The following is a 26,615-nucleotide window of genomic DNA, read 5'->3' as shown; positions in this document are numbered from 1 at the left end:
TCTCCTGGGAATGAGCAAACACCTCAAATCAGAGAGAACCAGGAAACAAAAGGGGGGGAGGTATGGGGTGATAGAGTCAGAGAGGTTTACAGCACGGAAACAGGCCCTTCAGCCCAACTTCTCCATGCTGCCCCCTTTTTTCTTAAAACCCCTAAACTAATCCCAATTGCCCACATTTAGCCCATATCCCTCTATACCCATCGTACCCATCTAACTGTCTAAACACTTCTACTACTGCCTCTGGCAGCTTGTTCCAGACACTCACCACCCTCTGGACCCTGTTGTATCTCTCCCCTCTCACCTTAAACCTCTGCCCTCTAGTTTTAGACTCCCCTACCTTTGGGGAAAAGATATTGACTATCTAGCTGATCTGTGCCCCTCATTATTTTATAGACCTCTGTAAGGTCACCCCTGGTGTGAGACGTGTGAGTGTGACCCCCCCCCCCCCCCCCCCCCCCCCCCCCCACTTTCTCCCCGCCAGTCGGGGAGGTGATGGTCTCGCCATACTATCAGCAGATGACTCATCCAGAAACTCAGCGAATGTTTCTGGGGGACCCCGGGGTTCGAATCCCACCCACGGCAGACGGTGAATTCAATAAAAAATATCTGGAATTAAGAATCTGCTTGTCGGAAAAACCCATCTGGGTTCACTTCAGTGAACATCACGTTTCAGAGAGAAAAGAAAGTCCCAGTCTGTCCACCCTCTGGTTATAACTCAATCCATCGAGTCCCGGTACCACCCGGGTACATCTCTTCTGCACTCTTTCCAGTTTAATCATCTCCTTTCTATCACAGGCTGAGCAGATGAGACTGTTTTAAACAAGGCGAGATGTCGTGGGCTGGGAGGTGCTGCCTGAAAGAGAAACGGAAATAGATTTAACAGGAAGTTTCAGAAGCGGGGTTTGGAGGGGGAAGTTTGCAGGGATATCAGGGGCCAGTTATTTGGCACTTTCAAAGGGGATAGTAAAGGCAGACTGGGCTGAAAGGCCTCTCTCTGCAATCTTTTTTGAGCAGCCTGCAGGCTGTTGGTAGCAGTACTGGGGCCGAGCTGTTCCTCATGAGCTGTGTCTTGTCTGTGACTCTGTCGAGCTTCCTGCAGCCCTGATCTCAGCTTGTGTGTTACGCAATCTCCAGGGTTTACACAATCCTCAGTCTCTTCAACTGTCCCAGAGGCAGAACGAAACTCTCTGCCCTCTCCCCCGGTCAGTGAAAACCAGAGACAGAGGAGAACTCAATATCCAGGGTCAGTGCTGAGGGACTGCCGCACTGTCAGAGGGTCAGTGCTGAGGGACTGCCGCACTGTCAGAGGGTCAGTGCTGAGGGACTGCCGCACTGTCAGAGGGTCAGTGCTGAGGGAGTGCCGCACTGTCAGAGGGTCAGTGCCGAGGGAGTGCCGCACTGTCAGAGGGTCAGTGCTGAGGGAGTGCCGCACTGTCAGAGGGTCAGTGCTGAGGGAGTGCCGCACTGTCAGAGGGTCAGTGCTGAGGGAGTGCCGCACTGTCAGAGGGTCAGTGCCGAGGGAGCGCCGCACTGTCAGAGGGTCAGTGCCGAGGGAGCGCCGCACTGTCAGAGGGTCAGTGCTGAGGGAGCGCCGCGCTGTCAGAGGGTCAGTGCTGAGGGAGTGCCGCACTGTCAGAGGGTCAGTGCTGAGGGAGTGCCGCGCTGTCAGAGGGTCAGTGCCGAGGGAGCGCCGCGCTGTCAGAGGGTCAGTGCCGAGGGAGCGCCGCACTGTCAGAGGGTCAGTGCTGAGGGAGTGCCGCACTGTCAGAGGGTCAGTGCCGAGGGAGTGCCGCACTGTCAGAGGGTCAGTGCTGAGGGAGTGCCGCACTGTCAGAGGGTCAGTGCTGAGGGAGTGCCGCACTGTCAGAGGGTCAGTGCTGAGGGAGTGCCGCACTGTCAGAGGGTCAGTGCTGAGGGAGTGCCGCACTGTCAGAGGGTCAGTGCTGAGGGAGTGCCGCACTGTCAGAGGGTCAGTGCTGAGGGAGTGCCGCACTGTCAGAGGGTCAGTGCTGAGGGAGTGCCGCACTGTCAGAGGGTGAGTGCTGAGGGAGTGCCGCACTGTCAGAGGGTCAGTGCTGAGGGAGCGCCGCACTGTCAGAGGGTCAGTGCCGAGGGAGCGCCGCACTGTCAGAGGGTCAGTGCTGAGGGAGTGCCGCACTGTCAGAGGGTCAGTGCCGAGGGAGTGCCGCACTGTCAGAGGGTCAGTGCCGAGGGAGTGCCGCACTGTCAGAGGGTCAGTGCTGAGGGAGTGCCGCACTGTCAGAGGGTCAGTGCTGAGGGAGTGCCGCACTGTCAGAGGGTCAGTGCTGAGGGAGTGCCGCACTGTCAGAGGGTCAGTGCTGAGGGAGTGCCGCACTGTCAGAGGGTCAGTGCTGAGGGAGTGCCGCACTGTCAGAGGGTCAGTGCTGAGGGAGTGCCGCACTGTCAGAGGGTGAGTGCTGAGGGAGTGCCGCACTGTCAGAGGGTCAGTGCCGAGGGAGCGCTGCACTGTCAGAGGGTCAGTGCCGAGGGAGCGCCGCACTGTCAGAGGGTCAGTGCCGAGGGAGCGCCGCACTGTCAGAGGGTCAGTGCCGAGGGAGCGCCGCACTGTCAGGGGGTCAGTGCCGAGGGAGCGCCGCACTGTCAGAGGGTCTGTGCTGAGACCCCTGACTGTTGGTGAGGTAAATACTCCCAGTCGGAAGCAGAACAGAGTAGACACACCAATTTTGAGGCTGACATTTATCCCACCCGCAGCGTCAGTGACACTGTTTATCTGGTCAGTTATCTATACTGGGATCTTGCTGTGTAAATATTGGCTTCTCGAATTCCTGTGTTACAGCAGTGTGTACACATCGGAGTGTTTGATTGGTTGTTATTTATTCCCCTTTGATGGGATGTGGGTATTGCTGAGGAACATACCATCTTACCCTGGGACTCCGCGTCAACCACATCACTGTGGTTTTGGAGTCACAGGTGAGTCAGACAGGCTAAGGATGGCAGATTTCCTTCCCTAAAGGGTGACACAGTGGGTTAGCGCTGCTGTCTCACAGGGACCCGGGTTCAATCCCAGCGGCACGGTGACACAGTGGGTTAGTGCTGCCGTCTCACAGGGACCCGGGTTCAATCCCAGCGGCACGGTGACACAGTGGGTTAGCGCTGCTGCCTCACAGCGCCAGGGACCCGGGTTCAATCCCAGCGGCACAGTGACACAGTGGGTTAGCGCTGCTGCCTCACAGGGACCCGGGTTCAATCCCAGCGGCACGGTGACACAGTGGGTTAGCGCTGCTGTCTCACAGGGACCCGGGTTCAATCCCAGCGGCACGGTGACACAGTGGGTTAGCGCTGCTGCCTCACAGGGACCCGGGTTCAATCCCAGCAGCACGGTGACACAGTGGGTTAGCGCTGCTGCCTCACAGGGACCCGGGTTCAATCCCAGCGGCACGGTGACACAGTGGGTTAGCGCTGCTGCCTCACAGGGACCCGGGTTCAATCCCAGCGGCACGGTGACACAGTGGGTTAGCGCTGCTGCCTCACAGCGCCAGGGACCCGGGTTCAATCCCAGCGGCACGGTGACACAGTGGGTTAGCACTGCTGCCTCACAGCGCCAGGGACCCGGGTTCAATCCCAGCGGCACGGTGACACAGTGGGTTAGCGCTGCTGCCTCACAGGGACCCGGGTTCAATCCCAGCGGCACGGTGACACAGTGGGTTAGCGCTGCTGCCTCACAGGGACCCGGGTTCAGTCCCAGCGGCACGGTGACACAGTGGGTTAGCGCTGCTGTCTCACAGCGCCAGGAACCCGGGTTCAATTCCCGGCCTCGGGTCACTGCGCGGAGTCTGCACGTTCTCCCCATGTCTGTGTGGGTTTCCTTCCCATAGTCCAAAGATGTGCGGGTTCGGGGGATTGGCCATGCTAAATTGTCCCTTACTGTCAGGGAGACGAGCCAGGGAAATGCATGGGGTTATGGGGATAGGACCTGGATGGGATTGTGGTTGGTGCAGACTCGATGGGCTGAATGGCCTGCTGGGAGTCTGTGACTCTGAGACTGTGCTCTGGGGGTTTGAATCGGGGGATGTTTGGGGAGTGGGATTCAGTGGGAGTTGTTTTGAGAGACCAGGTTGTGGATGAGTTGGCATTTGCTGAGGGTTAGAGATTGGACAGTAGGGTTAGAGATTGGACAGTAGGGTTAGAGATTGGACAGTAGGGTTAGAGATTGGACAGTAGGGTTAGAGATTGGACAGTAGGGTTAGAGATTGGACAGTAGGGTTAGAGATTGGACAGTAGGGTTAGAGATTGGACAGTAGGGTTAGAGATTGGACAGTAGCCAGGCGAGTGATGGAAACAGGATATTTTTATTGTAGTGCTTGTGGAAAGCAGGACGGGAAGCGACTCTCATTGTCGGAATTCCCTGGACTGAGATACGATTTATCATCATTTTCCAAACTGCGAAAACTGCCGCCCCGATACCAGCGGAGTGAGGGCGGAGACACATTCTGACATTTTTATAAAAACTGACCTGGTGTCAGAGAGGCCGCTGGAGGCAGTGATGGAGGAAGTAATTCAGTCACTGCACAGAGTTCAGGAAATAACTTGGACTGTCCTCTGATTGTGGGCTTTCCGACCCGTCACCATGGGATCGAGAGACTGGGAAATAATCAGGACCGACCCTGGATCTGTACATTACAGCCTCCCCTCTCCCCACCACTGCCCAGTTTCTGTTCCCCCCCCCCCCAAGTCCCCAACCCAGTCTGTCTGTCTGTCTCTCACACACACACACACACACACACACACACACACACAGACTCTCACTGGGGTACGGGGTCCCACAGACACTGACTCTCACTGGGGTACGGGGTCCCACACACACCGACTCTCACTGGGGTACGGGTCCCACACACACTGACTCTCACTCACTGGGGTACAGGTCCCACACACACTGACTCTCACTGGGGTACGGCTCCCACACACACTGACTCTCACTGGGGTACGGCTCCCACACACACTGACTCTCACTGGGGTACGGGGTCCCACACACACTGACTCTCACTGGGGTACGGCTCCCACACACACTGACTCTCACTGGGGTACGGCTCCCACACACACTGACTCTCACTGGGGTACGGGGTCCCACACACACTGACTCTCACTGGGGTACGGCTCCCACACACACTGACTCTCACTGGGGTACGGGGTCCCACACACACTGACTCTCACTGGGGTACGGCTCCCACACACACTGACTCTCACTGGGGTACGGCTCCCACACACACTGACTCTCACTGGGGTACGGGGTCCCACACACACTGACTCTCACTGGGGTACGGGGTCCCACACACACTGACTCTCACTGGGGTACAGGGTCCCACACACACTGACTCTCACTGGGGTACGGGGTCCCACACACACTGACTCTCACTGGGGTACGGGCTCCCACACACACTGACTCTCACTGGGGTACGGGTCCCACACACAAAATGTTATTAACTGCAGCTGATTTCCCCTCTCTCTCTCTCTCTCTCTCTCTCTCTCTGTCTAACCCAGGGGTTCCTGAGGACATGGGGCGCTGGCTCTGTGCTCCCACAGTTGTTACTGTCCGTCACAATGGAGATGTCCCAGAGTTGAGAGTTTGAGAAGTTCTCAGTGTGAGAGAGCCACAGCTGTCAGTGTATTTCTGAGGAAGTGCCAGTATCCAGCCTTCTATCACACAATCGAGTGGAATCAGTTCCCATTGGACTGCCCATGAAATCAGGAGCTGGCAGAGTGATAGTGAGAAGTGAGAAATTGTCTGGGCAATGACTCCGTCATCTACACGGAACTGAATCCCATACTGACCAGACGGTGCTGACTCTCTCTGGGGTACAGGATCTCCCTCCTCTCCTGAAGGTGCTGACTCTCACTGGGGTACAGGGTCCCCGTCCTCTCCTGAAGGTGCTGACTCTCACTGGGGTACAGGGTCTCCCTCCTCTCCTGAAGGTGCTGACTCTCACTGGGGTACAGGGTCCCCCTCCTCTCCTGAAGGTGCTGACTCTCACTGGGGTACAGGGTCCCCCTCCTCTCCTGAAGGTGCTGACTCTCTCTGGGGTACAGGGTCCCCCTCCTCTCCTGAAGGTGCTGACTCTCACTGGGGTACAGGGTCTCCCTCCTCTCCTGAAGGTACTGAATCTCACTGGGGTACAGGGTCTCCCTCCTCTCCTGAAGGTGCTGACTCTCACTGGGGTACAGGATCTCCCTCCTCTCCTGAAGGTGCTGACTCTCACTGGGGTACAGGGTCTCCCTCCTCTCCTGAAGGTGCTGACTCTCACTGGGGTACAGGGTCCCCCTCCTCTCCTGAAGGTGCTGACTCTCACTGGGGTACAGGGTCTCCCTCCTCTCCTGAAGGTGCTGACTCTCACTGGGGTACAGGGTCTCCCTCCTCTCCTGAAGGTGCTGACTCTCTCTTGGGTACAGGATCTCCCTCCTCTCCTGAAGGTGCTGACTCTCACTGGGGTACAGGGTCTCCCTCCTCTCCTGAAGGTGCTGACTCTCACTGGGGTACAGGGTCTCCCCCCTCTCCTGAAGGTGCTGACTCTCACTGGGGTACAGGGTCTCCCCCCTCTCCTGAAGGTGCTGACTCTCACTGGGGTACAGGGTCCCCCTCCTCTCCTGAAGGTGCTGACTCTCGGAGGGGTACAGGGTCCCCCTTCTCTCCTGAAGGTGCTGACTCTCACTGGGGTACAGGGTCCCCCTCCTCTCCTGAAGGTGCTGACTCTCACTGGGGTACAGGGTCTCCCTCCTCTCCTGAAGGTGCTGACTCTCACTGGGGTACAGGGTCTCCCCCCTCTCCTGAAGGTGCTGACTCTCACTGGGGTACAGGGTCTCCCTCCTCTCCTGAAGGTGCTGACTCTCACTGGGGTACAGGGTCTCCCTCCTCTCCTGAAGGTGCTGACTCTCACTGGGGTACAGGGTCCCCATCCTCTCCTGAAGGTGCTGACTCTCACTGGGGTACAGGGTCTCCCCCCTCTCCTGAAGGTGCTGACTCTCACTGGGGTACAGGGTCCCCCCTCTCCTGAAGGTGCTGACTCTCACTGGGGTACGGGGTCCCCCTCCTCTCCTGAAGGTGCTGACTCTCACTGGGGTACAGGGTCTCCCTCCTCTCCTGAAGGTGCTGACTCTCACTGGGGTACAGTGTCTCCCTCCTCTCCTGAAGGTGCTGACTCTCACTGGGGTACAGGGTCCCCCTCCTCTCCTGAAGGTGCTGACTCTCACTGGGGTACGGGGTCCCCCTCCTCTCCTGAAGGTGCTGACTCTCGGAGGGGTACGGGGTCCCCCTCCTCTCCTGAAGGTGCTGACTCTCGGAGGGGTACAGGGTCCCCCTCCTCTCCTGAAGGTGCTGACTCTCGGAGGGGTACAGGGTCCCCCTCCTCTCCTGAAGGTGCTGACTCTCACTGGGGTACAGGGTCCCCCTCCTCTCCTGAAGGTGCTGACTCTCACTGGGGTACAGGGTCCCCCTCCTCTCCTGAAGGTGCTGACTCTCACTGGGGTACAGGGTCCCCCTCCTCTCCTGAAGGTGCTGACTCTCACTGGGGTACAGGGTCCCCCTCCTCTCCTGAAGGTGCTGACTCTCGGAGGGGTACAGGGTCCCCCTCCTCTCCTGAAGGTGCTGACTCTCACTGGGGTACAGGGTCCCCCTCCTCTCCTGAAGGTGCTGACTCTCACTGGGGTACAGGGTCCCCCTCCTCTCCTGAAGGTGCTGACTCTCACTGGGGTACAGGGTCCCCCTCCTCTCCTGAAGGTGCTGACTCTCACTGGGGTACAGGGTCCCCCTCCTCTCCTGAAGGTGCTGACTCTCACTGGGGTACAGGGTCCCCCTCCTCTCCTGAAGGTGCTGACTCTCACTGGGGTACAGGGTCTCCCTCCTCTCCTGAAGGTGCTGACTCTCACTGGGGTACAGGGTCCCCCTCCTCTCCTGAAGGTGCTGACTCTCACTGGGGTACAGGGTCCCCCCTCCTCTCCTGAAGGTGCTGACTCTCACTGGGGTACAGGGTCTCCCTCCTCTCCTGAAGGTGCTGACTCTCACTGGGGTACAGGGTCCCCCTCCTCTCCTGAAGGTGCTGACTCTCACTGGGGTACAGGGTCCCCCTCCTCTCCTGAAGGTGCTGACTCTCTCTGGGGTACAGGGTCCCCCTCCTCGTATGAGGAGAGACTGAGTGGGTTAGGATTATATTCACTGGAGTTTAGAAGAGTGAGAGGGGATCTGATAGAAACTTATAAAATTCACACAGGGTTAGACAGGGTAGATTCAGAAAGAATGTTCCCCATGGTGGTGGGGGGGAGTCCAGAACTAGGGGGTCAGAGTTTGAGGATTTAGGACTGAGGGGAGGAGAAATTTCTTCACCCAGAGGGTGGGGAATGTGTGGAATTCACTCCCACAGAAAGTAGCTGAGGACAAAACATTGGTGATTTCAGGAAGAAATTAGATATCAATCTTGAGGCTAAAGGGATTGAGGGATATGGAGGGGGGAAGGGGGGGAATCCGGATATTGAATTGGATAATCAGCCATGATTGAGCTGAATGGCAGAGCAGCCTCTGGGCCGAGTGCCCCCCCCCCCCACCCCGCTTCTGATTTTTATCGTTACTGTGTACAGTTGGGTTAAGCATGCAGTCTGAGGGGGTTTACCCAGTTACTAGCCCCTCAGCCTACATGGCCTGAAAGGCCTCTGACGGTGACCTTTCCCCATTGTACCTCGGTGGAGACTGCCCCAGGCTGGAGAGCGTCGCTTGGCCCGCAGTCCTGGACCTTAGAACGTGTCCGTCTGCTACTCGCGGCCGGTGGAGGACAGTTCCTCGCACTGGAAGGCCAACAAGTTTCGGGGAGTCTTGCACCGATTTCCTAGGATGTTACTGGGATTTGATGGATTGAGTTATAAGGAGAGGCTGGATAGACTGGGACTTTTTTCTCTGGAGTGCAGGAGGCTGAGGGATGATCTTATAGAGGTCTACAAAATAATGAGGGGCACAGATCAGCTAGATAGTCAATATCTTTTCCCAAAGGTAGGGGAGTCTAAAACTAGAGGGCAGAGGTTTAAGGTGAGAGGGGAGAGATAGAAAAGGGTCCAGAGGGGCAATTTTTTTCACACAGAGGGTAGTGAGTGTCTGGAACAAGCTGCCAGAGGCAGTAGTAGAGAAGGGTACAATTTTATCTTCTAAAAAGCATTTAGACAGTTAGATGGGTGCGATGGGTATAGAGGGGTATAGGAGAAACACGGACAATTGGGATTAGTTTACGGGGTGTGGGGATGTTGGGCCGAAGGGCCTGTCTCTGTGCTGGAAACCTCTCTGACTCTGTGATGCTGAGATTTCAGATGTGTGTGAATGATCTGACAGGCAGTGTACTTCTCACCAGCAGCCAAGCTCAATCCTGAGGCTAGTTTGAGAGTTCTGTTGATGTGTTCTGTCGAATGGCTTTATTCAGAACAGCACACACACAGTTGACATTTCACAGAGTTTCAGATTGGTCAGCTGTATCCTGTGTCTAGTTTACACTGCATCTTTCCTCAGAAAAGCTGTCTCATCAATTACACCCACTTAAAATAAGCAAACCTTAAAGTTCCTGTTGTCTGCATAAATTCAAAACAGTAATTAAATAAGATTTATTATTGTCAAATGTACTGGGATACAGTGAAAAGTATTGTTTCTTGTACACTGTACAGACAAAGCATACTGTTCATAGAGAAGGAAAGGAGAGGGTGTAGAATGTAGTGTTACAGTCACAGGGAGGGTGTGGAGAAAGATCGGGTTAATGTGAGGTCGGTCTATTTGAAAGTCTGATCCCCGGAAGTGTGGAACCCTGGCTCTCGGTGCGACTCACACACAGGGAGAGAAACCACAGTTGGCTGGAAGTATTCTGTTGATTGATGGGAGGGTGATTTCTCAATCCAGTGTGTGTGAATTGATGGGAAGGAATGGTGTACAGACCTGTCTGTCGGGTTGTGTTAGGGAGGAATGGAATTTCAGATTGGATCCCCGGTAACCAGTGTTGCTGGGTGTGAGGGTGGAGGGATTCCCTGGGGAGGGGTGTAACCACACTGGGATTAGCGCACAGCGAATATTCCTCAGTCTGTCATCTGCTGCAGAGCAGAGCTGGGAGATCCTGCCAGTGTGTGCTTTGTCCTGTGTGTTTGAGCTGTTTCCCTTGGAGATCGCTGCCTCCACTGCTCCCGTTCTCCTCCCAAAACAGCAGCTTCCCTTCGCAGCCAGGACACACCCTCAGTCATCACCACCCCCTCCCCGTCACCATGTGGGGGGGATCACCACCCCCTCCCCCTCCCCGTCACCATGTGGGGGGGATCACCACCCCCTCCCCCTCCCCGTCACCATGTGGGGGGGATCACCACCCCCTCCCCCTCCCCGTCACCATGTGGGGGGGATCACCACCCCCACCCCCTCCCCATCACCGTGTGGGGGGGGATCACCACCCCCTCCCCGTCCCATCGCCGTGTTGTGGGGGGGTATCACAGACACGTTAACAGTGGGGTATCTTTGGTTGCTGTAGACTTTTCTCCATTCTGTGATACCTCGTACACTGGGTGATGAGTGTGAAGGAACCAGGCAGTGAGTGAGTGGTGAGGTTAGATCTCACTCAGACTGGAGTGAAGAGCTTGTCGTATGAGGAACGGGTTGAGGACTCTGGGTTTGTACTCGATGGAGTTTAGAAGGATGAGGGGGGGGATCTTATTGAAACTTACAGGATACTGCGAGGCCCTGGACGTGGAGAGGATGTTTCCACTAGTAGGAAAAACTAGAACCAGAGAGGGCACAACCTCAGGGTAAAGGGACCATCCTTTAAAACAGAGATGGGGAGGGATTTCTTCAGCCAGAGAGTGGGGAATGTGTGGAAGTCTTTGCCGCAGAAGGCTGTGGAGGGCCAGGTCATTGAGTGTCTTTAAGACAGAGATAGATAGGTTCCTCATTAATAAGGGGATCAGGGGTTATGGGGAAAAGGCAGGAGAATGGGGAGGGGAAAAATATCAGCCATGATTGAATGGGGGAGCAGAATTGATGGGCTGAATGGCCTAATTCTGCTCCTATGGTCTAATAGACCCGCTGTTCCTTGCCTTACAGTAAGAGTCACAACACCAGTTTACACAGTAAATGGTAGGACTCTGAAGAGTGCAGTTGAACAGAGGGATCTGGGAATACAGGTACAGAATTCCCTAAAAGTGACGTCTCAGGTGGATAGGGTCGTAAAGAGTGCTTTTGGTACATTGGCCTTTATAAATCGGAGTATCGAGTATAAAAGTTGGAGTGTTATGGTAAGGTTATATAAGGCATTGGTGAGGCCGAATTTAGAGTATTGTGTACAGTTTTGGTCACCTAGTTACAGGAAGGATATTAATAAGGTTGAAAGAGTGCAGAGAAGGTTCACAAGGATGTTGCCAGGACTTGAGAAGCTGAGTTACAGAGAGAGATTGAATAGGTTAGGACTTTATTCCCTGGAGCGTAGAAGAATGAGGGGAGATTTGATAGAGGTGTATAAGGTGAGATGGGTACAGATAGAGTGAATGCAAGCAGGCTTTTTCCACTGAGGCTAGGGGAGAAAAAAAACCAGAGGGCATGGGTTAAGGGTGAAAGGAGAAAAGTTTAAAGGGAATATTAGAGAGTGGTGGGAGTGGAATGAGCTGCCGGATAAAGTGGGAAATGCGGGGTCACTTTTAACATTTAAGAAAAACTTGGACGGGTTCATGGATGAGAGGGTGTGGAGGGATATGGTCCAAGAACAGGTCAGTGGGACTGGGCAGAAAAATGGTTCAGCACAGACAAGGAGGGCCGAACGGCCTGTTTCTGAGCTGGATATGGTTCTAAAGTCCAACAGGTTTATTTGGTAGCAAAAACCCGAGCTTCTGGATCACTTGCTGAGTCTCAAACACCTGATGAAGGGACAGCGCTCCGAAAGTTAGTGCTGTTTGCTACCAGATAAACCAGTTGGACTTTAACCTGGTGTTGCAAGACGACTTATTGTGTTTACCCCAGTCCAGCGCTGGCATCTCCACATCGTGCCTTGCCTTACAGTCACAGATAGGAGAATGTGGACATTGACAGAATCACTGATTTACACACTGTACAATGCTGCTGCCTGTGTGTCTGTGTCCGGAGCACAGTACACTCTGTCTTTCTGCCTCTGTGGATCTTCGCCCGCCCACCCCAGGATTTAATGTTTTTTTGAACTGGGACGGAGAGGTGTGACTCACATGAAAATCACCAAAACATCCCCCTGCTCAGTGAGACGGGGAAGAGAGATTACCGTTGCAACAACAGCCTGAGTCACACAGACTGGGGAGATTACTGATCCTCTCACCCCAGCTCCCTCTCACTGTCACACTCAGCACTGATCTCACAGTGTCTCACTCAGACAGGACACAGGATCCAGCTGACAGTGGTGGGGGGGGGAACGGGGAGGGAGATTATAACTGCCATAAAAGATAATCCAGATCAAAACAGATCACCAGTAACCTGTCCTGGTCCCCTCCCCATGCTAACGCTGTAATTAAGAAAGCCCCACCAACGCCTGTACTTTCTCAGAAGACTCAGGAAATTTGACATGTCCGCTACGACTCTCACCAACTTTTACAGATGGTCCATAGAAAGCATTCTTTCTGGTTGTATCACAGCTTGGTCTGGGCTCCTGCTCTGACCAAGATCACAAGGAACTACAAAGGGTTGTGAACGTAGCCCGATCCATCACACAAACCAGCCTCCCATCCACTGACTCTGTCTACACTTCCCGCTGCCTCGGGAAAAGCAGCCAGTATAATTAAGGACCCCACAAACCCCGGACATTCTGACTTCCACCTTCTTCCATCGGGGGAAAAAGATACAAAAGTCTGAGGTCACGTACCGACTGACTCAAGAACAGCTTCTTCCCTGCTGCTGTCAGACTTTTGAATGGACCTACCTCACATTAAGTTGATCTTTCTCTACACCCTCACTGTGACTGTAACACTACATTCTGCACTCTCTCCTTTCCTTCTCTATGAACAGTATGCTTTGTATAGCGTGCAAGAAACAATACTTTTCACTGTATCCCAGTACGTGTCAAGAATAAATCAAATCAAAACTCTGCAGGTCAGTGCCGAGGGAGTGCCGCACTGTGAGAGGGTCAGTGCCGAGGGAGCGCCGCACTGTGAGAGGGTCAGTGCCGAGGGAGCGCCGCACTGTGAGAGGGTCAGTGCCGAGGGAGCGCCGCACTGTGAGAGGGTCAGTGCCGAGGGAGCGCCGCACTGTGAGAGGGTCAGTGCCGAGGGAGCGCCGCACTGTGAGAGGGTCAGTGCCGAGGGAGCGCCGCACTGTGAGAGGGTCAGTGCCGAGGGAGCGCCGCACTGTGAGAGGGTCAGTGCCGAGGGAGCGCCGCACTGTGAGAGGGTCAGTGCTCCGGATTCCTCCCACGGTCCAAAGATGTGCGGGTTGGGGTGCATTGGGCCGTGTTAAATTCTTCCTCAGTGGAACCCAAACTGGAGTGTGGCTACCAGGGGCTTTTCAAAGTAACTTCATTGCAGTGTTAATGTAGGCCTTCGTTGTGACACTAATAGATGAACTTTAAAAAAAAAAATCACTTTCTGGGATCTTGCTGTGTCTAAAATGGCCACTGATCCTTGACAACAGTGACCACTCTTCACTGAGCCCTCAGTGGCTCAGACCAAGGATAAGAGTGTGCATTGCTGTAGAGCCTTCCACATCCCCAGCTCTGTTCTTTGTGGTGGGAATATTTTTCCGAAGGAGTGCAGTGTGAGGCAGTGTTGACTCCGTTCAGCGGAGATGGAGATTGGCAGCGAGACGGAGGGATTGTGGGAATGATTGTTTGTACATGAATGCAGATTTGAACAAAGACGTTCTTGTGACTGTATCAGTGAGACACTTGTGCCGGCAACACAGACTCCAGCTGTGGAATGTACACATTTATCCAGCAGGAATACTTGTCATTCGTGCGATGTAACCCCCGACCCCTGATCTTTACCATCTGGGCAGCCTGCCAATGTCCACTTATCCTGACCTCTGACCGCAGATCCCTGGGAAGGATGCACAGCTCAGAGTTCCTGTACAGTTTACAACACAGTTCCTCAACACTGTCCCCATCAAACAGGACAGGGACAGCACGGGGTTAGATACAGAGTAAAGCTCCCTCTATACTGTCCCCCCATCAAACACTCCCAGGACAGGTACAGCACGGGGTTAGATACAGAGTAAAGCTACCTCTGCACTGTCCCCCATCAAACACTCCCAGGACAGGTACAGTACGGGGTTAGATACAGAGTAAAGCTCCCTCTACACTGTCCCCCATCAAACACTCCCAGGACAGGTACAGTACGGGGTTAGATACAGAGTAAAGCTCCCTCTACACTGTCCCCCCATCAAACACTCCCAGGACAGGTACAGCACGGGGTTAGATACAGAGTAAAGCTCCCTCTACACTGTCCCCCCCATCAAACACTCCCAGGACAGGTACAGCACGTGAGGTTCTATGGAGTGACTGACCAAGTTTCTCTTGAGGTAGAATGTTTTTGAAGAGAGGGAACAGTAAGGGAGTTATCCTGGGGAGGGGTCTCTCCCTATGTCAGTGCTGTGTCTGAGGGGGTTATCCTGGGGAGGGGTCTGTCTCTGTGTCAGTGCTGTGTCTGAGGGAGTTATCCTGGGGATGGGTCTGTCTCTGTGTCAGTGCTGTGTCTGAGGGGGTTATCCTGGGAGGGGTCTCTCTGTGTCAGTGCTGTGTCTGAGGGAGTTATCCTGGGGAGGGGTCTCTCTGTGTCAGTGCCCTGTCTGAGGGAGTTATCCTGGGGAGGGGTCTCTCTGTGTCAGTGCCCTGTCTGAGGGAGTTATCCTGGGGAGGGGTCTCTCTGTGTCAGTGCTGTGTCTGAGGGAGTTATCCTGGGGAGGGGTCTCTCTCTGTGTCAGTGCTGTGTCTGAGGGAGTTATCCTGGGATGGGTCTGTCTCTGTGTCAGTGCTGTGTCTGAGGGAGTTATCCTGGGGAGGGGTCTCTCTGTGTCAGTGCTGTGTCTGAGGGAGTTGTCCTGCTGGGGAGGGTCTGTCTCTCTCTCTAGTGTCAGTGCCCTGTCTGAGGGAGTTATCCTAGAGCTGGTGATGTGTGAAACGGCCTTCCCTGCACTCTAACTGAGTCTGTCTATGTTGGGGACAGTATGATTTCTGCCCCCCCCCCCCCCCCCCCCCCCCCGCATCCTCTCACCCTGGTGCTCTGCGATTTAGTTGAATATTTAGTTATATTTTGGAGCACTTCTCAGTCCCGGGTCTGTTCACATTGCTTAACAACTAGCACAATGTCACAGTGTGTCTGTCTGAACTATCGATTTGGAGTAAATCTTCTCTATCGCCCCACTAATACCCCATGTTTCAGTCCAGATTTGCTGAAATCCCTCTGTCCCGGTTCCAGCTCCGTTGCGATCCGTTCTGGGGCTGGTCTCAGCTGGGATCACTGACACAGTGCCAAATCAGAAAGTTCTATTGTCAGGAAAGACCCAGATAGATAGAATCTTTCATTTGATTTATTATTGTCACATGTACTGGGATACAGTGAAAAGTATTGTTTCTTATGCACTATACAGAGCATACCATTCATAGAGTACATACATTTGATTTATTATTGTCACATGTACTGGGATACAGTGAAAAGTATTGTTTCTTGTGGGCTATACAGACAAAGCATACCGTTCATAGAGTACGTAGATTTGATTTATTATTGTCACATGTACTGGGATGCAGTGAAAAATATTGTTTCTTGTGCACTATATAGACAAAGCATACCATTCATCGAGTACATTTGATTTATTATTGTCACGTGTACTGGGATACAGTGAAAAGTATTGTTTCTTGTAGGCCATACCGACAAAGCATACCATTCATAGAGTACATAGATTTGATTTATTATTGTCACGTGTTGGGATACAGTGAAAAGTATTGTTTCTTGTGCGATATACAGACAAAGCATACCGTTCATAGAGTACATAGATTTGATTTATTATTGTCACATGCACTGGGATACCGTGAAAAATATTGTTTCTTGTGCGATATACAGACAAAGCATACCATTCATAGTGTACGTAGATTTGATTTAATGTCACATGATTGGGACAGGACTGGTTACTTCAAGTGCCAGGTTTCCGATGTTTCAGGAGGGACAGGGAGGGAGGCAAAAGAGGTGGGGGAGTGGCACTGTTGATCAGAGATAGTGTCACGGCTGTAGAGAAGATGGACGCTGTGGAGGGACTGTCTCTGGAGTCTCTGTGGATGGAGGTTAGGAACAGGAAGGGGTCGATAACTTTTCTGGTGTTTTCTATAGGCTGCCCAATAGTAACAGGGATGTTGAGGAACAGATAGGGAAACAGATCCTCGAAAGATGTAATAATAAGAGTTGTCGTGATGGGAGATTTTATTTCCCAAACATCAACTGGAATATCCCTAGGGTAAGGGGTTTGGATGGGAAGGAGGTTTCTGACAAATATGTGGATAAGCTGACGAGAGGAGAGGCTGTACTTGGTCTGGTATTGGGGAATGAACCTGGACAGGCGTCAGATCTCTCAGTGGGAGAGCATTTTGGAGACAGTGATCATAATTCTATCTCCTTTACAATAGCATTGGAGAGAGATAGGATCAGGCAGGCTAGGAAGTGTTTATCTGGAGTAAGGGGAATTATGAGGCTATCAGGCAGGAAATTAGAGGCTTAAACTGGAAAGAGATTTTCTCAGGGAAATATCCGAAAGAAATGTGGCAAGTTTTCAGGGAATATTTGTCTGGAGTTCTGCATAGCCATGTTCCGATGAGACAGGGAAGTTATGGTAGGTTACAGGAACCGTGCTGTACAAAGGCTGTAATAAATCGAGTCAAGAAGAAAAAAGGTTATAAAAGGTTCAGAGAGCCAAGTAATGTTAGAGATCGAGAATAGTATACGTCCAGAACGGGTTATGAGAAGGCCTTGGCAGGCAGGATTAAGGAAAACCCCAAGGCATTCTACAAGTATGTGAAGAGTGAGAGGAGAAGAGGTGAAGGAATAGGATCTATTAAATGTGACGGAACTGGTAGAAATAGCAGAGGTACTTAATGAATACTGAATGAAAGGAGCCCGGGCCCGGGGCAGGCCCTTGGTGGGGGGGGTGGGCCCTGGAGAGGAGCCTGGGTCCTCAGGATAATCAGTGGTCTTTTCCTGCATTTCCCTAAAGAAAGATGGTGCTCTGACTCTGCCATCCTTTCCTTCCCCTTCACAGACCTATCGAAGAACAGGCTTTCGGAGATTCCGTGTGAGCTCTGCCAGTACATCTCCCTGGAAACGCTGAATCTGTACCACAACTGTGTGAGGACTATTCCCTCAGCAATTACTAACCTCCAGGCTTTAACCTACCTCAACCTCAGGTGAATGTGGCCAGGGGATTTCCAGGGTGGCTGTGGTTTGTTAATGAATGTCCAAAGACTGTGGGTGCACCACACACTCCCCTCATTACTGAGTATTAATTCAATGGGGGTGACACAGTGGGTTAGCGCTGCTGTCTCACAGCGTCAGGGACCCGGGTTCAATCCCAGTGGCACCGTGACACAGTGGGTTAGCGCTGCTGTCTCACAGCGCCAGGGACCCGGGTTCAATCCCGGCGGCACGGTGACACAGTGGGTTAGCGCTGCTGCCTCACAGGGACCCGGGTTCAATCCCAGCGTGGGTCACTGTCTGTGTGGAGTCTGCATGTTCTCCCTGTGTCTGTGTGGGTTTCCTCCGGGTGCTCCGGTTTCCTCCCACAGTCTGAAAGACGTGCTGGTTAGGGTGCATTGGGCCGTGCTAAATTCTCCCTCAGTGTAACCCGAACAGGAGCTGGAGTGTGGACGACTGGGGGCTTTTCACAGTAACTTCATTGCAGTGTTAATGTAAGCTTTACTTGTAACGATAATAAATAAATAAACTTCAGTAAATTCTCTGTTCTGAGGAGAACGATCCCAACTTCTCCCAGTTTTTCTCCGCGTGGACTAAACTCCCTCATCCCGGCCCCCATTCCATTCAATCTGCCTCCACTCCCTCTCCTAGGTCTCCACATCCACCCCGAAGTGTGGAGCCTAACATTGACCCAGCGAGAGGGGAAATCAGCCAGGGTTCCTGCTCCTGATCACTGTCCAGTGATCCCTGGGTTAGAGAGAGAGAGAGAGGGGAAATCAGCCAGGGTTCCTGCTCCTGATCACTGTCCAGTGATCCCTGGGTTAGAGAGAGAGAGAGAGGGGAAATCAGCCAGGGTTCCTGCTCCTGATCACTGTCCAGTGATCCCTGGGTTAGAGAGAGAGAGAGAGGGGAAATCAGCCAGGGTTCCTGCTCCTGATCACTGTCCAGTGATCCCTGGGTTAGAGAGAGAGAGAGAGGGGTAAATCAGCCAGGGTTCCTGCTCCTGATCACTGTCCAGTGATCCTGGGTTAGAGAGAGAGAGAGAGGGGAAATCAGCCAGGGTTCCTGCTCCTGATCACTGTCCAGTGATCCCTGGGTTAGAGAGAGAGAGAGGGGAAATCAGCCAGGTTCCTGCTCCTGATCACTGTCCAGTGATCCCTGGGTTAGAGAGAGAGAGGGGAAATCAGCCAGGGTTCCTGCTCCTGATCACTGTCCAGTGATCCCTGGGTTAGAGAGAGAGAGAGGGGAAATCAGCCAGGGTTCCTGCTCCTGATCACTGTCCAGTGATCCCTGGGTTAGAGAGAGAGGGGAAATCAGCCAGGGTTCCTGCTCCTGATCACTGTCCAGTGATCCCTGGGTTAGAGAGAGAGAAGGGAAATCAGCCAGGGTTCCTGCTCCTGATCACTGTCCAGTGATCCCTGGGTTAGAGAGGGGGGAAATCAGCCAGGGTTCCTGCTCCTGATCACTGTCCAGTGATCCCTGGGTTAGAGAGAGAGAGAGGGGAAATCAGCCAGGGTTCCTGCTCCTGATCACTGTCCAGTGATCCTGGGTTAGAGAGAGAGAGAGGGGAAATCAGCCAGGGTTCCTGCTCCTGATCACTGTCCAGTGATCCCTGGGTTAGAGAGAGAGGGGAAATCAGCCAGGGTTCCTGCTCCTGATCACTGTCCAGTGATCCCTGGGTTAGAGAGAGAGAGGGGAAATCAGCCAGGGTTCCTGCTCCTGATCACTGTCCAGTGATCCCTGGGTTAGAGAGAGAGAGAGGAAATCAGCCAGGGTTCCTGCTCCTGATCACTGTCCAGTGATCCCTGCGTTAGAGAGAGAGGGGAAATCAGCCAGGGTTCCTGCTCCTGATCACTGTCCAGTGATCCCTGGTTTAGAGAGAGAGAGAGGGAGGGAGGGAAAACAGCCAGGGTTCCTGCTCCTGATCACTGTCCAGTGATCCCTGCGTTAGAGAGAGAGAGAGAGAGAGGGGGAAATCAGCCAGGGTTCCTGCTCCTGATCACTGTCCAGTGATCCCTGGGTTAGAGAGAGAGAGAGAGAGGAAATCAGCCAGGGTTCCTGCTCCTGATCACTGTCCAGTGATCCCTGGGTTAGAGAGAGAGAGAGAGGGGAAATCAGCCAGGGTTCCTGCTCCTGATCACTGTCCAGTGATCCCTGGGTTAGAGAGAGAGAGGGGGGAAATCAGCCAGGGTTCCTGCTCCTGATCACTGTCCAGTGACCCCTGTGGGGTAAGTATTGAGCTGTGGAGGGATTGTGCTGTTGCTCTCTCACTCTCTCTCTCTCTCACTCTCTCTCTCTCTCTCTGTGTGCAGTCGCAGCCAGCTGTGTGTGTTACCCCCGTTCCTGTGCTGTCTTCCGCTGAAAGTCCTCATCACCAGTAACAACAAGCTCACGTCACTTCCTGAGAATATCGGGTGCCTTCGACAGCTCCGGGAACTGGTAGGTTCACTCAGTGAGGGTCACTCTGCCAACTGAGGGTGGACATCTGACATGGGTCACTTCTCAATGTACCAACACCCTTCCTGCCTGACTGTGTGTGTGTGGGTGACTGTATTATGAATTCTGAATCCCTGAATGTTTGTGTCTGTATATACACCGGTATGTTTTTCTGTATGTGTGTACATGCAGTTTTTTGTGTGCAGGTGTGTCTGTGCACGTACCAGAGTGTATATTGGTGTCTGCCTTTGTGTTTTTGTTCATGCAAGCATGTACGAGTGTGTGCTCATGTATATCTGTGTACACACATCAGTATGTTTTTGTGTGTGCATCCATGTGCGTGGACCCGTGTGAGTGAGTGTATACACACCCGCACACACACAGGACAGAAGGGACGGAGCCTGTCCCCAGGGGAAGGGGCTGCACTGACAGGGTGGGTCACACCCAGTGTTGGGGGTGGGGGGGGGTGTTTATTACTGGGGGAATGAGGAGCCCCCGCCCCCAACCCCCTGTTGGAGAGAGGTAGGTTTTGGAGGGGTGGGGGGGGGGCGGGGGTGTGGTTCTCTCCGTGTGGGTGACTCCGGGATGTGTTTGTCCGTGCAGGATGTCAGCTGTAATGAGATCCAGATGTTGCCGTCACAGATCGGGAATCTGGAGTCGCTGCGGGACCTCAACCTGCGACGTAACCAGCTGGTCACCCTTCCCGAAGGTGAGTCGCTCACACCCCCTCCCCTCCCCTCCCCTCCCCTCCCCTCCCCTCCCCTCCCCTCCCCTCCCCTCCCCTCCCCTCCCCTCCCCTCCCCTCCCCTCCCCTAAAAGCTGCACACTCCAGTTTGAGCCACTTCCCCAGTGCCCAATAGCGGCAAGGGAAACTTTCATTTCTATAGCATCTGCCACATCCTCAGCACATCCCAGAGAGACATTCACAACCAATGGGCTTCTTGTTTATGCAATGTTATCAGAGCACCAAGCACACAGTGCGGCGCTCCCTCTGACAGTGCGGTGCTCCCTCAGCACTGACCCTCTGACAGTGCGGCGCTCCCTCAGCACTGACCCTCTGACAGTGCGGCGCTCCCCCGGCACTGACCCTCTGACAGTGCGGCACTCCCCCAGCACTGACCCTCTGACAGTGCGGCACTCCCTCGGCACGGGCAGTGAGAGTGTTGTCCTGGATTGGGGTGGGATTTGAACTGAGGATGTAATATCTGAGTGGTGAGTGTGTTCCCCACTGGGGGTCTATGGCTGGGCTTTACCCTGGGCCACTGCTGCAGTGAGTGGATCGGGGAGGTGGATGGTGACAGGGGATCAGTGTGTTTGGGAGGAGGACTCGGGAAAGGCCGAGCTGAACTATCCAGCCAACCCCCACCGGCAACACTCCCCATCCCCGGCAACCAACCCTGCCCCCCCCACCCCCCCACCCCCTGCCCCTACCCCCCCTTCAACCCAGTGACCCCTCCCCTGCCCTGGTCAACATGCCCTCCACCACGCACCAGTCCCCAGCACTCAGTGACTAATTTCTCTCGACCCTGGCGCCCCCACCTCACCTCTTCTGGCAACCCCCCCAATCCTCTTCCCCAGTGACACCACCTCCTCGCCCCCCCCCCCCCTAATCCTCGTCCCCAGCGACACACCCCCCCCCAATCCTCGTCCCCAACGACACACACCCCCCCCCCCAATCCTCGTCCCCAGCGACACCACCACACCCCCCCAATCCTCGTCCCCAGCGACACCACCACACCCCCCCAATCCTCGTCCCCAGCGACACCACCACACCCCCCCAATCCTCGTCCCCAGCGACACCCCCCCCCAATCCTCGTCCCCAGCGACACACCCCCCCTCCCCAATCCTCGTCCCCAGCGACACCCCCCCCCAATCCTCGTCCCCAGCGACACCACCACACCCCCCCCCCAATCCTCGTCCCAGTGACACCACCACACCCCCCCCAATCCTCGTCCCCAGCGACACCACCACCCCCCCCCCAACAATCCTCGTCCCCAGCGACACACACCCCCCCATCCTCGTCCCCAGCAACACCTTCCCCCCTCCCCCCCAATCCTCGTCCCCAGCAACACCTTCCCCCCTCCCCCCAATCCTCGTCCCCAGCGACACACCCCCCCCAATCCTCGTCCCCAGCGACACCCCCTGTCCACTGCACAATTCAGGGGAAGTCTGGACCGTGCTGCCTTCACAGTTGAACAGCTTGCCCAATCCTCTGAGTGTCCTGTGGGTTGGATTGAGGGGAGGGATACCAGCACCCTCTGATCTCCCAGTTCACCATCCGGGAACCAAGTTGTTGGGTGACAGGCGGGCTAACACGGAATGTCATTCCTTACTTGCAGAACTTTCCGAGCTCCCACTGGTCCGCCTCGATTTCTCCTGTAACAAAGTCACAAGGATTCCGGTTTGTTATCGACATCTCCGTCATCTCCAGAACATCCTCCTGGATAACAACCCCTTACAGTCCCCACCTGCACAAGTAAGTACTGTGAAACTTTACTCTGTATCTAACCCCGTGCTGTACCTGTCCTGGGAGTGTTTGATGGGGAACAGTGTAGAGGGAGCTTTACTCTGTATCTAACCCCGTGCTGTACCTGTCCTGGGAGTGTTTGATGGGGACAGTGTAGAGGGAGCTTTACTCTGTATCTAACCCCGTGCTGTACCTGTCCTGGGAGTGTTTGATGGGGGGACAGTGTAGAGGGAGCTTTACTCTGTATCTAACCCCGTGCTGTACCTGTCCTGGGAGTGTTTGATGGGGACAGTGTAGAGGGAGCTTTACTCTGTATCTAACCCGTGCTGTACCTGTCCTGGGAGTGTTTGATGGGGACAGTGTAGAGGGAGCTTTACTCTGTATCTAACCCCGTGCTGTACCTGTCCTGGGAGTGTTTGATGGGGACGGTTTGTGAGGTTTATTCTGTATATATCCTGTTGTTTTCAGATTTGTACCAAAGGGAAGATCCATATATTTAAATATTTGAACATTGAAGCTTGTAAAGCAGTTCCTGACCTTTCTGACTTAGAGAGATCGATGCGACCTCACGGTTTCGGCTCCTGGTGAGTTGCTCACTCTGTGTTTTCTGAATTTGTACACAGCGGATCGAACTGAGGAACACTCAGTGGAAAGGGCTGCCCTGGCCCCCCTGGGAAAATTACCCTTCAAACTCCGTCACAGAGCAACAGGAAGTGGCCATTCAGCACCACCCCCCCCCCCCCCCCCACCCGAACCTGTTATACAGGAACAGGAGGAGGCCATTCAGCCCCTCTCTCGAGCCTCTTCCACCATTCATGTTTTATCTCTGGTTTCACTCCATCTACCTGCCTTCAGTCTCTAATCTTTATTGCTTTAACTCTGCTGCAATCTCCCAACCCCAGCGTGGAAATTTCTGTGTTTATCAGTTTAAACCCTCGATTAGATCGCCCCCTTAATCCTCTACACTCGAGGCAATACCAGCCTGTCCTCGTATCTTAACCCTTTAAGTGCTGGTCTCATTTTGGTCAAACAGGGCTGTACCCCACGCTCCCCTGCCGCCCCTTCCAAGGCCAGCATCACCTTCCTGAGTGGGGGCGGTGGGGGGGGGTAGGCAGAACTGCTCCCAGTTCCCCCAGTGGGGTCTGAGTGAGAATCTGTACCACTGGGTGTATCACTTCCTCCCCTCCCCTCCCCCGGGATTCCAGCCCCAGCGAGATATGTGGAGATGGCTGCGGGGACAAGTGGTCACATCAATTGGCCAGTCATCCTGAGGCCATGTTAATATTCTGGGGACCCGGGTTCGAATCCCATACCCGATGTAACTCAAATTCAATTAATAAAATTTGGCACTAATCCCAGTAATGATGACCATTGACCCCTCATCGATTCAAAACCCATCTGGTTCACTGAAAAAAGTTTGAAGTTCATTCATCAGTGTCACAAGCAGGCTTACATTAAGTTTTTTAGTTCATTTATTCGTGTCACAAGGAAGGCTTACATTAACATTGCAATGAAGTTACTGTGAAAAACCCATTGTCGACACTCTCCGGCTCCTGTTCGGGTTACACTGAGGGAGAATTTAGCCCGGCCCGATGCACCCTAACCAGCACGTCTTTCAGACTGTGGGAGGAAACCCACGCAGACACGGGGAGAATGTGCAGACTCCACACAGACAGTGACCCAAACCGGGAATCAAACCCAGGTCACTGGCGCTGTGAGACAGCAGCGCTAACCCACTGTGTCACCGTGCCGCTGGGATTGAACCCGGGTCCCTGGCGCTGTGAGACAGCAGCGCTAACCCACTGTGTCACCGTGCCGCTGGGATTGAACCCGGGTCCCTGGCGCTGTGAGACAGCAGCGCTAACCCACTGTGTCACCGTGCCGCTGGGATTGAACCCGGGTCCCTGTGAGACAGCAGCGCTAACCCACTGTGTCACCGTGCCGCTGGGATTGAACCCGGGTCCCTGGCGCTGTGAGACAGCAGCGCTAACCCACTGTGTCACCGTGCCGCTGGGATTGAACCCGGGTCCCTGTGAGACAGCAGCACTAACCCACTGTGTCACCGTGCCGCTAGGATTGAACCCGGGTCCCTGGCGCTGTGAGACAGCAGTGCTAACCCACTGTGTCACCGTGCCGCTGGGATTGAACCCGGGTCCCTGGCGCTGTGAGACAGCAGCGCTAACCCACTGTGTCACCGTGCCGCTGGGATTGAACCCGGGTCCCTGGCGCTGTGAGACAGCAGCGCTAACCCACTGTGCTGCCCCTTTAGGGAAGGAAATCTGCCGTCCTTACCCTGGTCTGGCCTACATGTGACTCCAGAGACACAGCAATGTGGGTGACTCGCGACCCTCCCTCTCTCTGGGGGGGAGCCAAGCGCGAGGCTCAGTTCAGGGGGACAGTTAGAGATGGGGAGTAATTGAGTCGAGGGAGTGTTGTTGCTGTTGTAACTGTGTTCCTGCCCTGTTTGCAGTCTCCCTGATGAATTGTGTGGGGAGCCAGCAGCACAGTGACCTGGATTCGGGTTTTAACAGTGTGGACAGTGGCAGCAAGCGCTGGTCAGGGAACGAGTTGAGTCCGGCCCAGGGACCGAGGGGGGGCGGGGGGGTGAGCTGGGTTTGATCGGGGCAGGGGGGTGGTTCCCACCCAGATGGGGAAAGGTGGTGAGGGGGGGGGAGGGGGGTTTGATCGGGGCGGGGAGCTGGTTCCCACCCGGGGGGGAGGGGGGTTTGATCGGGGCGGGGAGCTGGTTCCCACCCGGGGGGGGAGGGGGGTTTGATCGGGGCGGGGAGCTGGTTCCCACCCGGGGGGGGAGGGGGGGTTTGATCGGGGCGGGGAGCTGGTTCCCACCCGGGGGGGGAGGGGGGTTTGATCGGGGCGGGGAGCTGGTTCCCACCCGGATGGGGAGAGGTGGCGAGGGGTGGGCGGGGGGGGGAGGTGGGTTTAGTCGGGCTGTTTGAGGAGGGGGTTTCTGCCGGATACGGAGAGGGATAGGGGGATTCGATCTCAACAACTAACCGCTGAGCTCAGTGGAATGTTCCGGAGAGGCTCGAATGCTCGGTTCGGGTCCTGAGGCACACGGGATTGGTCCCCGCTCACTGGGGGTGGGGTGGGGGGGGGGGGGGGGGAGGGTGGTCAGGCTGAAGGCAGAAAGTGGGGGGGGGGGGAAGGGATTTGGGGACAGAGTGGGGGAGGAGGGAAGAAGCTTGGGGGGGCAGAGGGGGGTGGGAGAGAAGCAGGGGAGGGGGAAGAAGCTTTGGGAGTGGAGGGGGGTAGGGAGGAAGGGCAGAGAGAGAAGGGGGGGAGGTTTGGGAGATGGTTGGGGACGAAGGGAATAGGATCGTGGGGGAGGGGGTCTCCCCGATTGTAATACGGGGGAGGGGTTCGGAAGAGATTGGGGTGGTCACCATGGCACCCACACTGTGGCTTCAAAAAATAACCCCTTAATGCCCCTTTGGGGAAGGAAATCTGCCAGCCTCACCAGTCTGGCCTCCAGCTAACTCCAGCTCACCGATCACACACACTGTGCAGGGGGGGCGGGGGAGGGATGTACGGGGGGGGGGGGAAGGGGGAGGAATGTGTGGGGGGGGAGGAATGTGTCGGGGTCGGGGGGGAGGAATGTGTCGGTGTTGGGGGGGGAGGAATGTGTCGGTGTTGGGGGGGGAGGAATGTGTCGGTGTTGGGGGGGGAGGAATGTGTCGGGGTGGGGGGGGAGGAATGTGTCGGTGTTGGGGGGGGAGGAATGTGTTGTTGGGGGGGAGGGGGTGGGCTGTTCACTTTCACACTAACGTCACAGGACGGGGGAAATGGGTGAGGGTTCATGTGTAACCAGCTGTCTCTGTTCACTCCGGCTCTGATCCACATCCTCTCTGGCTCTGATCCACATCCGCTCCGGCTCTGATCACATCCGCTCCGGCTCTGATCCACATCCGCTCCGGCTCTGATCCACATCCGCTCCGGCTCTGATCCACATCCGCTCCGGCTCTGATCCACATCCGCTCCGGCTCTGATCCACATCCGCTCCGGCTCTGATCCACATCCGCTCCGGCTCTGATCCACATCCGCTCCGGCTCTGATCCACATCCGCTCCGGCTCTGATCCACATCCGCTCCGGCTCTGATCCACATCCGCTCCGGCTCTGATCTGGGTTCCCGTCTGCTCTCAGTCCACAGATGAGTTCACGGACCTGTCACTGCGAATGGTGGAAATCTCGAGGGAGCAGAGCAGCTGAGGGACAGCCGACCCAGCGGACAGGCAGAAAACAGCTCAAACGGTGAGAATAAACCCATCCTTCCGCCTGTCACAGGCTTCAGCCCATTGAACCTGTACTAGCCCC

General features: G+C 54.9%; 1 protein-coding gene across 1 annotated transcript in view; it reads left to right on the top strand.

Annotated features, from left to right (window-relative positions):
- The window catches only part of LOC145339671 (DISP complex protein LRCH3-like), a 37,838-nt gene extending 14,968 nt beyond the window's left edge, over positions 1-22,870 (top strand). Inside the window, exons 2-6 of the mRNA XM_080184182.1 lie at positions 17,228-17,372; positions 19,692-19,818; positions 20,419-20,524; positions 22,155-22,291; positions 22,751-22,870. Coding sequence (XP_080040308.1) covers positions 17,228-17,372; positions 19,692-19,818; positions 20,419-20,524; positions 22,155-22,291; positions 22,751-22,870 — 635 coding nt within the window. The remainder of the gene's footprint in view (positions 1-17,227; positions 17,373-19,691; positions 19,819-20,418; positions 20,525-22,154; positions 22,292-22,750) is intronic.
- Positions 22,871-26,615: the final 3,745 nt, after the last annotated feature.

This window comes from Carcharhinus amblyrhynchos, unplaced genomic scaffold (genome assembly GCF_965287045.1).
Source record: "Carcharhinus amblyrhynchos unplaced genomic scaffold, sCarAmb.v2.hapA scaffold_601, whole genome shotgun sequence".
In the NCBI taxonomy this organism is placed as follows: domain Eukaryota; kingdom Metazoa; phylum Chordata; class Chondrichthyes; order Carcharhiniformes; family Carcharhinidae; genus Carcharhinus; species Carcharhinus amblyrhynchos.
The sequence above is the reverse complement of the archived record's forward strand: the minus strand, read 5'-3'. Positions and strand labels throughout refer to the sequence as shown.